Here is a 16,913-nt window from a genome sequence, read left to right as displayed (position 1 = left end):
TGCTGTGTGTTTGCATAGGTGTGTTGGTGTGTCTTTGCACTCCTCCTTGCACTCAGTTAAGTGCAGGCTGTAACATAATTAGTAGTGAAACTCAAGTGTATTTTCATAATTTCATTGATAGTTTAATAAAAATATATGTCCAGTTCTTACAGTATTTATCAGATTGAACTGGAAATAGATATAAATATCTAAAAACATTTGAAATAGTGTTACGATGTGCTTTTTAAATTTCAGGTTTTTTGTCTCTTGGAACTTTAGAGAATGGGAAACCTAGAAGATTAGCTAGTTAAAAAATTTGCTTACTCTAGTCTAAGAAGAGCAGGCATAATGAAGTAAAATCAGGTGGGTTTTGTAATTGTTGTAATTTAGTAAGGTTATGCCTCTGTAATTTCTACTCAGAACCATATTGCCATGTCTTTGATTATTAAACAAAAACTGGAAATATGGACCTTTTTTTTATTACTAACTCCCCCAGTTCTTAAATGTTGGCCACATTTAGGAAAAAACACTATTTAAGCCGAAAAAAAATTAATTTCTGGCCAGCTTATGTGCAGACCTCCAATTTGTGTCTTCTAATGTAATTCAGAGCCCTCATTTTTACAGATATGGAACTTGATTTATACAGGGGCCATATAGTTCCTATATTAACTTCTATAACAAAAATTTCATTAAAAAATGAATTTCTGTGGTGTATCCAGTTGTTAAATTGCACACTGATTTTGATTAGAATCTAATGACTTTGGTGAAGGGAATTTTGTGTGCAGGTACCAATTTTTAGCAATCTCCAACCAAGGAAGGGTAGTAATATGTACTGTTTACTTTTTACTTTGTTTCCAGCATTGTGGCAAGTATTTTACCTTTCTTAATGCTCACAGTAATCCTGAAGCATTATATGGTAGTTACCTCTTTTATATAGGAGGTTGAAACTAAAGACATAACAGGTGTTTAAGACAAAGGTTATGTTGAAATTCAGATCTCTGTCTTCAAAATGAATTTAAATAACGATACTGTACCATACTCATGTGTTTCAGAATTTTGTGTATCTTTCATTACAAAAATTGAAATTAAATTTTATAAGAAAATTTGAAAGACCTGGGATATGTCAATAGTATATAACCTTGTCATAGCAGCATTTTAATCTTTCTTTAAACTTGTCAACACCAAAAGTTATTATATTTTTGTATATATATTTGATTCATCCTTCACTTTTTTGCTGTGAATGCAAATTGTAAAGTGTGCATATTTTTGTATTTCCTCCTGTAAAGTTCTAATCTGTTTGATATTCCTCTTATTAGAACATCATAATCTGATTTTATGAGCTCAAATTCTGTGAGGTCTATCTCTGTAGTATCTCTTCCTTTTTTTCTTTTCCTCCTCTTGCCCATTTCATAGGCTTTGAAACTGTCAGAATAATAAGCTGAGGCATAGTTCTAAAACTTTTAGTGACTCTTCTTGTCTACCCAATAAAGTTAAAACCCCTTGTCTGCTTGCACCCTTCTTTACAAAATCTTATCCGTTATTTCTTTTTAGTCTCTATATACTTTAGCTGTTTTGTATTTATTCACTGCTTCCTTGAAGGTGCTCCTCTTGTTCTACCTCCAGAATTTGTTTATGTTGTACCTTACTCCTGTAATGTTAGCCCTCACCAGCAATTTGGGGGGAAAAATTACTTGGAAGAGTTATTATGTGGATTAACTGAAATACTGTATATAAAGTCTGGTTAAAACATCTATGTGTATTGTATGTACTAATTTATTTCTTGACTGGTAGCTGTTATGATTTAGCTTTCCTGTGACCCAAATGATCTTTATCTTAGGATCGTCTTCTCAATGACCTTAGCCCTTAGTGGTTTCTCTTGGGGGTTAATCCCCCTGGAATCTTTGTTAGCTTTTATCTTGTACTTAAGGTATCCTTTGAAATAGACTTGGGCTAATACGATCGCTTAAGATATCCTAAACTTCAGAAATGAATGGCTGGTTTTTCCTTTCAACACTATTGTGTTCAGAAAGACATTGAGAATGGAATGGAAAGACATTAAGAATAAAATGGATAGACCATATAGCCTCTGGAGCTTGATTTCTGTCAAATCACCAAGCCAACTATGTAACTGAATTTTTGTTTTTAATTTATAAAAGGACACAGTAGTGCTTACCTCACAATGTTGTTATACATAGCAAATGAGATGTCTGAAAAAATAAGAATTTAATACTGTCATGGAGCATCGTACTACTTGAAAAATATTTATCTTTTCTTATCCCAGAAATGTCCTCCTTCAGGATACATAGAAACACACACACCCCACAGGTATAAATGCAGGCACACAACACCTCGTCCCCCAAAATGGACACATAAGTATACGTATGTGCATACTTACATATGTGCTCAAAAGCATTACACCAGAATCTCTTCCCAGTCACCTGATATTTGAAATTTTTGTTCTAGCTAAAATTTATATATGTTCTGTATTTACTATCTAGTGATCATTGCACTTGTACACAGAGCAGTTTACCTTGGTCATCTTTGCGTTTCCGTTAATTTAACTTAGCAGTTTTGATTCCCAATGGTGTTTATCTTCTGTTTTAAAAACTTTACTTTTTCACAATGGCTAAAAGCTACTGTTTTCTATAAAATATTTACCTGTCTCTTCTCTTCCTTCAGGAGCCGTTACCCACTTCCTTCAGGAGTGGTGCCCATTCCTGTTTATCACTCACCACCATAACATGCTATATATTTTTACTCTTTTATGGTCAAAATGTCCATCTGTGTTTGCTCAATGAAAACACAAAGTTTTGTCTGTTTTTCTTCCTATTTTATCCCTAACATATCAGTAGGCACTCAGTAAAAAATTTGAATTTAGGCATTGGCTCATTTATTTTCAGTATAATGTCAATGTGTCAACACCCTAAATATTCTTATATTTAGTGCTTTATGTAACTGTATACAGGAGCTTCTATTTTTTTCCCTGTTTTTTAAGCCCTTGGGGCAGTTTGCATACATCAACTTTGCATCAACTAGAAATAAGAAGTTTATATTAGTTTTATCATTTATGATGTGACATTAGAACCTCTTTTTTGCCCATGCTGAAGTTGTAACCACATACTCATACTTATTTAGTAGATATTTCATTATCTACTATTAGCCAAGCATTGTGCTAAGATTTAGCCCATTCCCTTAAGAAGTTTATAGTTCAGTGAAGAGACAAAATAGCTGTCTCCTTTGCTGGTTCCTGCTCATCTTTACTAAGTCAAAATGATGGAAAATGCTGAGACTCAGCTTTCAAATATTTTTCTTTTCTTTTCATACTTTGTGATCATGTGTGGTCTTTTGGGATTTTTTTTTTTTAATAATTTTGCACTGACATTTTATTTATTTTTTGAAAAAGATTTATTTATTTGTTTGTTTATTTATTTATACAAGCACTGAGTACAGTCAGAAGCACGGGAGGGTGAGAAAATTCACCAGAGCCAGAGCAGGGAACAGAACAGGCAGACTGACTAAATACACTGCTGAGGGGAGCAGTGGACATGGCAGGAGAGTTCTGCGCACCATGTGGGACCCTTGCCGGCGGCCGGGGATTGAACTGGCACTGCAGAGACTGTGGGCAGCTTCGCAGCCCAGTGCTCAACCGCTGCGCCACCAGGGGAGGCCCTTGGTTTTATGAATATTAATTATTTGCTAATTCTCAAATTTTATCTCCAGGTAGGATTTCTGTGCCCTCTTGACATCTAATAGGCATCTCAGAGTTAATATGTCCATTAGAAATTCTAGATCTTTCGTGAAAGAGAGATTGCTTCCTCTGGAAATGGCATCTATTTTCAGCTCAGGCTGAAACTTATAAAAGTCATCCTTGATACCTTTTGCTCTCTTACACACATAAAAATATCAAAAATCCAATTGATTCTGTCTTAAAAATATATGCCACTACTCTGCATGCTGGGACTATCCACCCTCCTCGTGTCCCCACCATCCTGCAAAGTTATATCTAATCAAGATTATTGTAATAGCCTCTAATCCAGTCTCCTTTGCCTTGTGCCGCAAGTCTTCTAAAAGTTAAATCAAACCATTCTTCTTTTCAAAATCCTTCAAACAGCTCCCATTTCATTCCAAAAAGCGTAAGACTTTGTCCTAAAAGACCCTATTTAACTTGCTTCCTTCCCTACCCCTACCTTATATCTTGCCATTTTTTCCCTCTCCCCATTTTTCTTACTGTTTTATAGCTAACCTGGCCTTGCTATTCTTTCAGTGTGACAAATTGACATTCTCAGGGCCTTTGCATATTTTATTTTTTCAGTCTATCCATATCTTTCCCCAGATAATCTACCTGGCTCATGTCTGCATTGACTTTCTTCAGTTATCTTCTCAAATATCTTAATAGAAATACTTGCCTGATTATATAAAATAGCATTACTCTCCACCCTCTCTCTACCTTCTAGGCCTGGCACTCCCTAACTTTCTTCCCCTACTTTGTTTTCTCCCATAGTAATAAATTATTTTATTCCATGGCAATAAATACTATATACTTATTTAAGGGTTTGTTATGTTTATCTCCCCTGTGTAGATTGTACAGTAATTGCATGTGGGCAGAGACCTATTTTATTCATTGTTATATCCCCAGTCTTTAGAAAAGTGTTTGGCATATTGTAGGTACTTAATAAATGTTGAATTAAATGCAACAAGTGCAGAACAATTTGCTTGTTATAATAGAAGTACATATAAGATGTGGTAGGAAAATAGAGGAAAGAATGATGTGATTACCGGAATTGGAGGAGACTTTATAAAGATGCTGTTAAGCAGAGCATTTTGAAGGAAAAGTAAAAGCAGGTAAGGCCATTCTGTACATTGAAAATTGCACTGCAGATGTCCAGAGGCATGAGAGAATGCAGCCCTGCTGGAACATAACTTAGACTAAAGATTAAGTAGATGAGGCTAAACTCATATTAATGACTCTAGATCATTTTATAACCAGACTATGGAATTTTAGATTTCAACCTGGAGGTGGCCATTGGTAGCCATTGAAGGTTTTTGAGAAAGGAGTGATATGTATGTTTACATGTTAGAAAGGTAAACGGCAACAATATAAAATATAGGGGTCAAAGCTAAAACAGCATTTTATGTAAGATGTATGTCTATATAGATACATAGTTACAAAATATGTATGATGCAGAGAGGCAATTAGTGTCATTAATGGGCAAGAGGCAGTTTCATTTCGGTTTCATTTTATGGCTGAACAAAATCACTGGTGTGTCGTGCCAAGGTGTTCTTAGCTTTTTTGTTGTTTTTAGCATATTCGCAGTACACATGTGAGGGAGAGGAAATGGTTGGTAAAGGATTAATTTGTTCACCTCTGAATATCCTTGTTTTAGTAAAGGGAAGATTTTTTTTTCTATTTAGTTAACAATTGTGTTGTTAAGTCATAACGTGGACTAGAAAAGTTCCTAAGGAGTACCAGTTATGAATTCAACAGGAAAGGGTGTTGTTACAGAATAAAAAGATATTAGTGGTTGAAAACTAGTCTCCTTTCTTCATAGTAGAACAGTTGTTTTGCCAGTATTATGCCTTCTCATTTTGATTCATTGTTGAAGGAAATAGTGACAGTTGTCAGTTTAAACAGATCTATACTACCTGATGTAGGGCCAGTCCATCTGCCATTGGAGGAGAGATATGTGCCTTTGCATGTTGCACAGACTTTTTAAAATGAAGAATGAGCCAAAAACATTTCTTCCTTTCTATTTAAATGAATGAGAAAATCATTTCCATTTTTCAAATTGACTTGCTCAAGTGTATTTCTCAGGAGTATATTGAATATCTTGAATACTTTAATTTTAATACTTCAGGGTCAAAATATATGTAAATTTAGGGATCAGATAGAGGTACCCCAAATGGTGCACATGTTTTAAATGCTGAGGTTGGCACTCCCAAATCCACTAAAACATCATACCATGTTATTGAGCATAGTTTTAAAACCACATCCAAATGCTAAGGTAGAAATGAAGAGATGTTTTCCCTAAAGGCACATGCAACAGTACAGAGAAAAGAGAGGCATTTGCCTCTGTTTCCCAAGTTGAAACATTCACCTTCTAATAAGTAGGCTATGCTATTTAACTGGTTATCTGATGGAACAGTAAAAGCAGTTTCCAGTGAGAAGTTGCTTTATAACTGCTGAGTCTGTTTCATCCAGAAAGCCACATCTAGCTGACAGATACACCAAACTCTGATGACCAGTAATGTGAGATTAGACTTTGTAATTTATTAGAAATAGGGAATATACAAATAATAATACGAGTCAAGATTAGGTTACAGAATCAACTCTAGTTTAAGAAGAAAGAGATTTAATAAATGATCTTAAGCTTATGATATTGTTGGAGAGACTGAAAAAACAGATTGTAGGTTGACTTCAGGTGTGACATTTGAAAACCTCATTGCAGCTGGACCACCATGAGAGATACTTACTACCACTTTTAGTATCAGAATGGTGCCTGTAGAATTGGGAAACTAACTTTCAGCTTTTTGACTTAGAGCTTGCCAGCTCTGCGATAATCAAGAATCTTGCCACTATTAGGAAATGGCCATAGACAAGCAGCTGCCTTGTTTAGTAAGCCATTGTCATTGCTCCTGACCCTAGAGCCAAATCACACCTGCCACAACCTGTATGACAGATGGATGGATGCCTGTGCCCTTCTTGATACTGTGAAATCTGTGACTAGACACCAAGACTACTGCAAATGCTGCAGAAAACTTGGTCTTTTCCATGATAGTGCTTGATAATAAAGGCAACCTAAATGCCTTCCAAATTTCTAGTGAATATATTTGATTTGTGGATCTTTATAATCACAGTCCTAACTGCAAGAGAAATGGAGTTTGGGAAATGGAGTTTTTAGCCTTCTAGTTTATATGGTACGGGCAGTCTGATATATCTGATATATCTTGAAATGGATGATGAACACTAATGCACCATATCTCCCACAGATATATTCCCTGATTCTATACAAATTAGTCATCATCAAATGGACTGTAGCTAAATTGTAAATTACACTATCAGAAATGTTGCAAAACTTTTAAGTATTTGTGGTTTTTTGTTTTTGTTGTTGTTGAGAAAATACCTATATTGGTGTTCCACCTATATGTTGAATTTAGTGTTTGTTTTTAAGGGGCAGTAGAATTTTTTGACCAATTGCCTTTGCTTATTTATATACTATAATTTACTGGAACTAGTGAGGCTCTACACAAATAACCTCATGCAAGACAGTATAGCCTTCCTCACTTTTGTCTTTTCTTGTAAAGTTAATAATAAAGTATGTACTACTAAAATAATCTTTCCTCTTAGAGCTATATTAGATGCAACATTATTTTTATTAGTTATCTATTAGCTACTTTACCTTTGATAATTTTTTATAAAGTTCCAGTTCATTGACTTATGTTGTTTATAAAATGACAATTAAGTACTACTGTTGTTTGAAGTTACAGTTTAAAGTACTGATAACTGACTTAATCAACATTTGTGAGCTAGTCATAAATTATAGGAATTTACTTTCAGTGTAATTTATTTAAATGTTAGTGAGATCTATTCAAAGAGTACATGTAGATTGTAGTAACTGCTTTTTTTTTTTAATAAGAAGTGATGTTGAATACGTTTTATATATTACACAGAACTTAAGTTTTATTTAGCCCAAGTAACTCTCTAATAATGTAAAACTAGGGTCTCCCTGGTGGCGTGGGGGGTTAAGATGCAACCTATGAAGCTATCCATAGCCACTGCAGCACGAGTTTGATCCCTGGCTGGCCAGGGAGCTACCCACGTGGCACAGTAAACCTCTCCTCACTCGCCCGCTGCTCCCCTCAGCAGTGTATTTTGGTCGATCTGCCTGTTCTCTTCCCCACTCTGTCTCTGGTGAATCCTCTCACCCCTCCACCTCTGGCCTGTACCCCAGTTCTTGTGTACATAAATAAATAAATCTTAAAAAAAAAAGTAAAACTTATTGGATTCTGCAGAGAAAATAAGCCCCATTGTATCCATTTGAAGAGGTTGGAATATGTGTACATTCAGACAGTGTAGTTTTCTCAAACTGCTTTTATGTAACTGAAACAGCAAATATTCAAGGGCAGTGATTTAGTGTTGCAAATTCCCCCACTGATATGGAATGTGTTTATTATGATAATTCCAATGTTGTTTATATTTCAGGCCCTATATGGTGACCTCATTGGATTTGGGGTTACCAAAAAAAAAAAAAAAAAACCAAAAAACCAAACACCTGGATTATACAGAGGGGAGATGTCAAAGGAGAGACTAAGGGAGAAGCTTGAATGTAGAATAGATGGGGAGTACCCTGGTAGGAGTAAGGAGGAGGAAATGGAATAGAGAGAGCATGGGTAGATTGATGAGTTAAGATGAGCTTTGGATAAGAAGAGGGAGATGTAATCTTTTGAAGAAGAGGAGAAAGGATGGATACAAAATCAAATATTTTTCCAGTTAATAAACTGGTTCATTTCAAAGGTCAACTCCTGTTAGGCAATTTTGGTGTCATTTAAAAGGCTGGATTCCTTGATTCTGACTTGAGATGAGCTTAAGTTGTGCTTAGTTTGTTCAAGTATTAAATTTTTTTCTAATCTCTTAATGACAAACCTAAAATGAGTATCTTACTGGTGCTTTTTCATTGGTTTTCTTATTTTAATTAAAAAATAATTTGTTTATTGTTTTTCATAGGTGTTTCTTAGGTTTTTGAAAGACTTGTTTAAAACATATTGGTTTAAATGACCTTTAGTGTTTTTAAGTTGATAAGAGACTTGAGTTTATCCAGCCCAAACTTTCATCAGAAAAGCTACCCTTCTGTGATTTGTCTGAAGTGACTTAGAAGCAAAGCTAAGATAGGAACCTTGGTTTTATGAGTCTTAAGACAATGCTTTTTCCCTCATGCTAACTATCTTGCTTTCCTAATTTAGTACATTGGTGTCTCATTTTAGTCCACACACTTGTGTGTTCTTTTGGCCCCTGAGTATCTCACAGGAATTTCAACACTAGATTTACAGCTTCAATATTCATTCAACAAATATTTCTCAAGTGTCTACTGTATAACAGTCATTATTTTAGGTCTTGGGGAGTAAGTTTTCATGCTTCAAGAGTAGGAAAACTGGAAAATAAACACTTAAGTAAAAATTAATAGTTTCAGGTAGTTACACTTGCTAAGAAGAAAACAAACAAATAGAAGAGGGTAACCAGATCATCTACTTTTGATAGATAAGTTGAAGGTTTCTCTGAAGAAGTGACATTTGAGTTGAGACCTGAATGTTAAGAGAAAGCCAGCTTTGTGAAGATGCAGGGTTAGATGCATCCAGAGGTCCCAAACTTGAACAATGGTGATTTGATTGACGAATGGAAAGAGGTTGAACACAGGAGAATGAGAGAAACTGAAGTCAGAGTGGAGAATACAGTTTAATAGGACTTTGTAGACCGTATTTTATTCTAAGTAAAATGGAGTTGTGGAGAAAGGAGGGGAGTAAGTGACCTGATTAATATGCTTAAAAGATCACACTGCTTGATGGGACACTAGATTGTAGGGGGATACCAGTGAAGGTGAGGAGGAGTGATTGGATTGGGTATTTATTGTAGAAGTCTGCTAGGTTTATTGATAGATTGGATCTAGGGATGGGGTTAGTGGAAGAACAGTGAAAAATGAGGAAAAGGCAGTGACAGACTTGGGGGGAAAGCATGTTTTAAAGAAAGAAATCAGATGGTTTGTCTGGGACTTGTTAAAATTTGAGATGCCTGCTGGGTATCCAAGGAAGTAATTGAATAATTCACATCTAGTGTTGAGGAGGGAGATCAGACTGGGAAATGCAGATCTGAGTGCTGTCAGTATTAGCATGATATACTATAGGAGTTTGCATAGTGAAAGAAGAGAAAGTCCAGCAACGAGCCCTGAAGCATCTCAACATTTAGAGATCTAGTGAGAGAGAAGGCAGCAGTGGGTCACTGATGTGGAGGAAAGCCAGAAATGTGTTGAGGAAGTGAAGACGGCAGTTTAAGGAGCTGAGTGAATATTTACTTATGTTAAATAGTTCCCCTATGTCAGGTATGATGAGGATAGGGTAAAGAATCTGGCAATCTAGAAGCTGGCTAGAGCAGCTTCATGGAGTTAGAAACTAATTGGAAAAATTGAAGCATGAATGGAAGGTGAGAAATTAGAGGCAAACAGATGATGCTTTTGAGAAGTTTTACTGTGAAAGGAAATCTAGAAATGGAGTAATATCAAATTGGTGAAGTCAAGGGAGGTTTTTTTCTTTGTGCAGTTTTCTAAAATTGGAAATGCCAAAGCATATTTATGTGTTTATGGAAATGATCCACTGGAGAAAAAATTTAATGATGGTATAGGAAGGAGGAATTAATTGTGGAGTCAGGTCCTTGAGGTCGCACTAATAGGAAGGGATGGAGAATATGAGTGGAGGAATTGCTCTTTTTAAGAAGGAACAGGGATACAGTGATATAGTATCACCTCACATACCATCCTTTACATATAGCTCCTCCTTTTAGTCTCTCCTTTAAATCAAGTTGATTCACCTTTTTTCCCCCTGTGTGTTTATGTACTTACCTTTTTTAAAAATTGAATTCATCCTATATATATATATGACTTAGCATGAAGCAACTGGTGATACTCAACTCTGACTTCAACTTTTATGCCAATAGGTGAAGCAAAAAACTTATTGCCGTATCTTGGACCCAACAAAATGAGAGATTGTTTCTGCACCATAAATTTGGACCAGGAAGAAGTTTATCGTACCCAAGTTGTTGAAAAATCTTTAAGGTTTGTGAAAAATATTGATAAATTGTCATCCATATGATATATATTGATTAATAAATCTTATACCTTTTCTAGAGTGTAATCAAGAAGACTGTTATGTGCAATAATTGCTTTTCTTTTACATTTTAAATTTATCTTTAAAATTACAGAATCTCAGAGTCTGAATGAGCCCTCATATTTATTGAATTGGACTAAGTGCCTTAAGCTTGGTTCCTTCTGACAGTTATCTTTGACAAATTGTCTTCCGGCAATTACTTAATAATATTCCAGTGACCAAGAAAGGAGTTCATTGTTTCCTAAGCAGCCTATTCAGTCTTGTAACTATTCTGACTCTTAGAAATCTATTACATGTAGTTGATTAGAGTCTATCAAAATGAGAATTTACTTCATGCCAAGAACTTGCTGGGTACTATTTATTCACACATACATGAGAATAAGAGAAGCATAATGCTTGCTTTCTGGTGATTCTTCATTGCCTCAAACGGTGTTTTCCTCTTAGTAGTTCCTAAACCCATCCCTTGGATTTCTGGAGAACAAGTTTAATCCATTTTTCACATGACATTCAAGTTTTTGAAAACACCTGTCACATATCTTCAGTTGTTCTCTAGAATAAGTTTTGTCCATTTATTTCAACAGTTTAAATTGAAGGGCATAATTATTTCTTGGAGAATAAATTGCTTCTTAAAGTTTGTAAGTCATTAACTGAGTAGTGCATTGTAAAGGAATGAACTTTTATTTTAGCTAGATTTTTCATCTTTTTGACAGTGTCATAGCAATTTGAGAGTATCATGTAAATTCTAGTTCATAAAGTTGGAATGTGCCACCTCTGCCCTGTAATGTTGTTTGTGGACATAATTCCAGTCTAGAACTGTACTGGAAGGATGTTCAGAGATACGAGCAAGGGCATGAGAGTTCTTAGAATGAGCATGTGGTGGATGAATTGTATGTCAGGTGTCTGGTTATTTAATGTTCTTTTTCAGATTTTTTTCCTTTATACTTGTCTTTTTTTCTCTGAAATTTTCACCTTTATGTCTTCATTTTCAGTATTTATTATTTTGAATGTCTTTTGAGTTCTTCATAGAAAAAGGCATTGTAAAAAACTGAAAATTCTTTAAAAACCCAAAAAGATTTGGAAAAAGGCACTTTACAGCTTGAGTCATAAATCACCTTGTCCTTGTATTAGATTTCTGCTATTATTTATATGTTATAAATGATGAAACTGAATCACCAAGAGACTGAATAATCTGTGCATCTAATAAAGGGAAGTTAGAAGCAAAACTGAGATTAGGGACCTGAAACTATGTAAATCTCAATTTGTTACTTAATGTACACAGATTCCATATAACATAATCAGTGATATGAAAAATGAACTCTAATTGTTCAGAAATTGAATACTTACTGTTTCTAATATGTAGTCTTGTAAATAAGTAACTCAAACTAGCCTACTTTAAAAAAAAAAATCTTTGGCTTTCCATATATTTGTATTGGGGAAAATGATGAAACCAGTTTTCTTTTCCTTAAATTATTTATCTAGATGCATAGAACTTGGAAGATACTTTAAGACTTGCAGTGGTCACCTTGGCTAATTTCGGTATACTTAGACTAGGTGCTTCTTGGATTCTGTGTGAACTCTAGTATTTTTCCTTGTGGAATGGAAGAAAAATTCATAGTATAAACCCTTCCCACACCTTGCTTTTATTTCAGTGTTTTCTACCCTTGTGTATATTTTGATAAACTGTTACGAAAAAGTCAGTAGGTATTGAGATCTTTACGTATTCTGGGCATTATAGTTTTTATAGGTTGTCTGGATATAGTTTTCATAGTAGGTAAATAGGAATCTCATATGGAAGCAATAATTCTTAAGTCTTGATTACAAATGTTTCTAGGAAGTATATAAGCAAATTGAATAACTACAACACTGCATCTTCCTGGTTCTTTTCTTTCCCACACCAGGAATTTCCTCAGGAGTCATATGCAGAATCATAAGTCAGTGGTAACAATGGAGTGTTGTTTTAAAAATTGTATTAATCTAGTCATTACTCTTTCCTGACCTTGTTGAAAATTTTTCTTCAAATGGATTAGCTGATAATTAACTTGCAGTATAAAGATGGGGATTTAGGATGTTTAGATTATGATGACACAGTGATACCAAGGACTTAAGGAATAATTCTCATATTCTTACTGGCTTTAGAATGTATTTTAAAAATAATATTTGAATGTGGATATGTGATATATAAAGGAAATTCTCCATTTTGTAATTGTTTATAAAGTGATGCAAAGGAAAATAAAACATGCTATGTCTTTGCCTACTAGTTACTTTTTTATTAGTTGAAAATAATTGGAAGACTATTTTGCCAGACCAACTTCAAAAGTTAATTTTGGTTACATTTGAAGTGAAAAATATATTGACAGAAGTTGACCAGGTGTTACAACAACTAAAAAGCAACTAAAAGTTGAGTCAGCTATTTTCTGAGCAAGGTCAGAAATGACATTTTTAAGAGTATTTCACTGTGCATTTTAGCTTCTCTTTTAGTTTTGATATCCTGAAGAGATTGCATTTTATGGTGCATTTTATTTTATTATTATTTTTTATTGCAGTAATATTGGTTTACAACATTGTACATGATTCAGATGTATAGGATCACACCCCTTCAGATATATATTACCACACCACACCCACTATACCATGGCACCCATAATCCTCCACCATTGTCCAGTAGGCATATTGTGGCATTTAAAAAGTATCTTTTGTCCTTTAAACATTCTCAGGAAAAACAAAAATATCTTCACTAGCATTTCAGAGATTCATGTCTTTGTCTTATTTAAATATCAAAACTTAAATTTATTTAAATACCAAGTTAAGTTCTTAAAGTGAACTTAGAAGATGTTTCTTCAGAGAAAATCAAATGCAATGCAGAAAGCACTAGTCATAAAAGAGGATTAGTGTTGATAAACTGGAGTTCACCAAAATTAAATTTGTCTGCTCTTCAGATTCTGTCAAGAAAATGAAATGGCAAGCCATAGTTGGGAGAAATTACTGAGATAAGGAACTTGTATCAAGAATTAATTAAAAAAAAAAAAGAAAACTAAAATGACACAACTCATTTAAGATATGTGGAAAAGACCCAAACTGATATTTCATGAAAGAAGATTAGGAATGATCAAGAAGCACATGAAAACATATTCAGTGTTAATGATCATCTTGGAAAATAAAAATTTAAAACCATTTCTGTTCCTATGGATTCTTGAACATAATGTATCATTACAGAAAGCAGATCACTGCTTCCTCTGACAGTATGCAGGGGGTGATGGCACAAGGGGATTTTGTGAAGAGACAGAAATACACTATATCTTGATTGGGATAGTGATTACAGAGGTGTCTAATTTATTCATCAACTAATTTTTAAAAAACTGTTAATAGCCTAAGTTGACAGTGATGTGCAGCAACTGAAGCTCTCATATATTGTGATAAGAATAAAAAAATGGTGCAATCCTGTTGATGTCTGAAGGGAAGTTAAACTGTCCAGGCTTAACAGAATAACAACACCTGGAATCAAGAGTCCTTAAAACTTGCCCTCTTGCCTTCAAACTCTGCCTCTGAAATAACCCCAACTGTTCCTGAGTCTCTGCACTACCACTTAGTATTTCCCCAAGAGCTGTAATGAATGTTAAAGGAGATTACATCTACAAAGCTGCTGAAATGGCCTGAGTTCACTAAAGTCAGTAAAGGGAGAGGATGACTGCTGATTGTAACGAGAGGGCAGTGGAGAATGGACGTAAATACGTAAATGTAAACAGGGCACTTTTGTTTAAAGCTATTGAAAACACATTTTCAAAAATTAGTATGCCAAAAATGCTTTGAGAAATTTCAAATTTAGATACATTCTAAGTCTAAAAGTACTAATATTTCATGAATACTCAGGTGTTTATATGAGGATAGACCAAAAAGCTTTAGGTTTCACCTAGAAGGGCATTGAGATTGTTGAAGTTTACATAAAGTCATGCAAGATCTTGTGAGTGTAACCAGTGTGACCATTTCTTATAAATTGAAAATTTATGTTTAGATAATCTCACAAAATTGAACGTTTATATCCAGAAAAACGCCTTGGATAAAACAATATTCATAGTAACTCTATTTTTAATAGCCTAAACTAGAAACAACTCAAATGGTATCACAATGAGAATGGATCGTGGAGCATACTATGGAATATTAAGCAAAAATTATAGCAAATAGACTACTGATTTACACAGCACAATGAAAAAAATCTTAGACATTAAGCTGAGTGAAAAAGCTGGATGCAAGAATATGTGCTATTTGATTCCATTTATATGAAATTCTAGAACAGATCTATAGTGACAGAAATCAGATCATTGTTTGGCTATGGCAGTGTGATGGGATAACTGGAGGAACAAAAGGGAACTTCATGGGGAAAAAGAAAAGTTACTGTGAGTTGATTGGATTGAAGACTACAGAGGTATATAACTATCAAAAGTCATTAATCTCTCTACTTTAAATTGGATTTCAATATATGTAATTTATACTTCAGTAAAGTTGATTAAAAATGTTAATTTATATATATACTTTTAAAGTAGGATTTTATGTAGCAATGCCTATTTTAGGCATTATGGTAATTAATACAGCTTTACTTATGTCTGACACACTCGTGGTGTGAATTGCACTGTCCTCAGCTTTCATTTGTGTTCACCTTAGGCAAGCATGACCCCAGACAATTAATGGGTCTTCAGTCCATAGACTCCTGAGAAACTATTTGGTCAGAACTCAGCCTAGCACTTGAGATCCTCTCAGAGTTCGGCTTGGTTTGCATAGTGTTTCACTGAAACAGCATAGGAGGGTATTTTGGAGCCTTTGAAGCTATTCTCTATGGTGTTTTAGCCTTTGTTTTATTAAAATGATAATCATTTGAGAACACTATTGAATCCAAATTTAATGCATTTTCCCCCTTTTTTCTCCAGCCCATTTTTCAGTGAAGAATTTTACTTTGAGATTCCAAGAGCTTTCCAGTATTTGTCTTTCTATGTTTATGATAAGAATGTTTTACAAAGAGACCTTCGTATAGGTATGTATTATCATAATTATCTTTAATCACAATGCCAGTTCTTGTATTCATTCTTTCTCTTAAGTATAAAAGTTGAAGACAACAGAGTAATACATGTTCAGCACTTCTTTTCTCTAGAGTTCATGTTCATTTTTGGATCTGATTTTTATTTGTGTGCTTACCTCAGGGAAGTGTCATGACTGGTCCTAGTTCATGGCATTGTATGTTTCAGTAGTACCTGATTAGTACTTGCTGTAGTACTCATTATGCTTGTTCATCAGTTCTTTGTTTAATATCTATATTCTCCAGTTGAATATGATATTTATGAGGGCAGAGACTATCACAGAGTGCCTTACAGTTAGTAAATGTAAGTATTTGTTGAGTGGTTAAAAGAATATTTTATAAAAAGGTCACACTATTGATCTTCCCCAAAGAACATCTTTTTAAAAATTTTCTTTAATAGAAGTAATAATTCACTTAATTTAGTCATATGTTTTCTCTCTGGTTGTATTGGTGACCAGTAACACTATTTCTTAAATAACTATCTGAGACTGGGGTATGATCTATGGACATGGACTAAAACAATGTCAGCTGGCCATAGATGTGTCATTTTCTTGGACATTGCACCATTGTCTTTCTATTTTGACACAGGTTGAGATCTGTAAATTTACATGTATCTTTTTTCCTCTTTCACTGTCCTAAATTTCATCATCTCCATCTCTTCTGAGTTGAAATATGCTTGTCTCATACAGTATATATAACTAAGCTTTGACTTTGTCCTCTATCTAATTCTTTTCTCCTTTGCTCTTTAACAAATAGCCTATCTCTTTCTTCTGCTTACCACTTATTTTTTTAAAATCTCTATAACATGACTTCTGCATTTTTCTAACAGACCTTTGAGGTTTACCAAAATCATTTTAGAGCAAATAAGTAACCTTTTGGAGACATTACATTCTTCAATTGAAAAATTTCTTCTGTTATATGTCGTTAGTGATTGGTAGTAACTGCACAGGAATAGCTGCAGTTTATAGTTTGTATATTCCTTCCTATTCCTTATTCCATG

The 16,913-nt window shown here is 34.3% G+C and overlaps 1 protein-coding gene across 2 annotated transcripts in view; it reads left to right on the top strand.

Moving 5' to 3' along the window:
• The window catches only part of RASA2 (RAS p21 protein activator 2), a 117,335-nt gene that overhangs the window by 13,481 nt on the left and 86,941 nt on the right, over positions 1-16,913 (top strand). For both annotated transcript variants that reach the window (XM_037525867.2, XM_037525868.2), the window contains exons 2-3: positions 10,679-10,796; positions 15,768-15,871. In XM_037525867.2, the coding sequence (XP_037381764.1) occupies positions 10,679-10,796; positions 15,768-15,871 (222 nt within the window). The remainder of the gene's footprint in view (positions 1-10,678; positions 10,797-15,767; positions 15,872-16,913) is intronic.

Source organism: Talpa occidentalis, unplaced genomic scaffold (genome assembly GCF_014898055.3).
Source record: "Talpa occidentalis isolate TD23 unplaced genomic scaffold, MPIMG_talOcc4v2.1 talOcc4.4, whole genome shotgun sequence".
Classification (NCBI taxonomy): Eukaryota; Metazoa; Chordata; class Mammalia; order Eulipotyphla; family Talpidae; genus Talpa; species Talpa occidentalis.
Note: the sequence above shows the minus strand (reverse complement) of the source record. Positions and strands in the feature narration are given on the sequence as shown.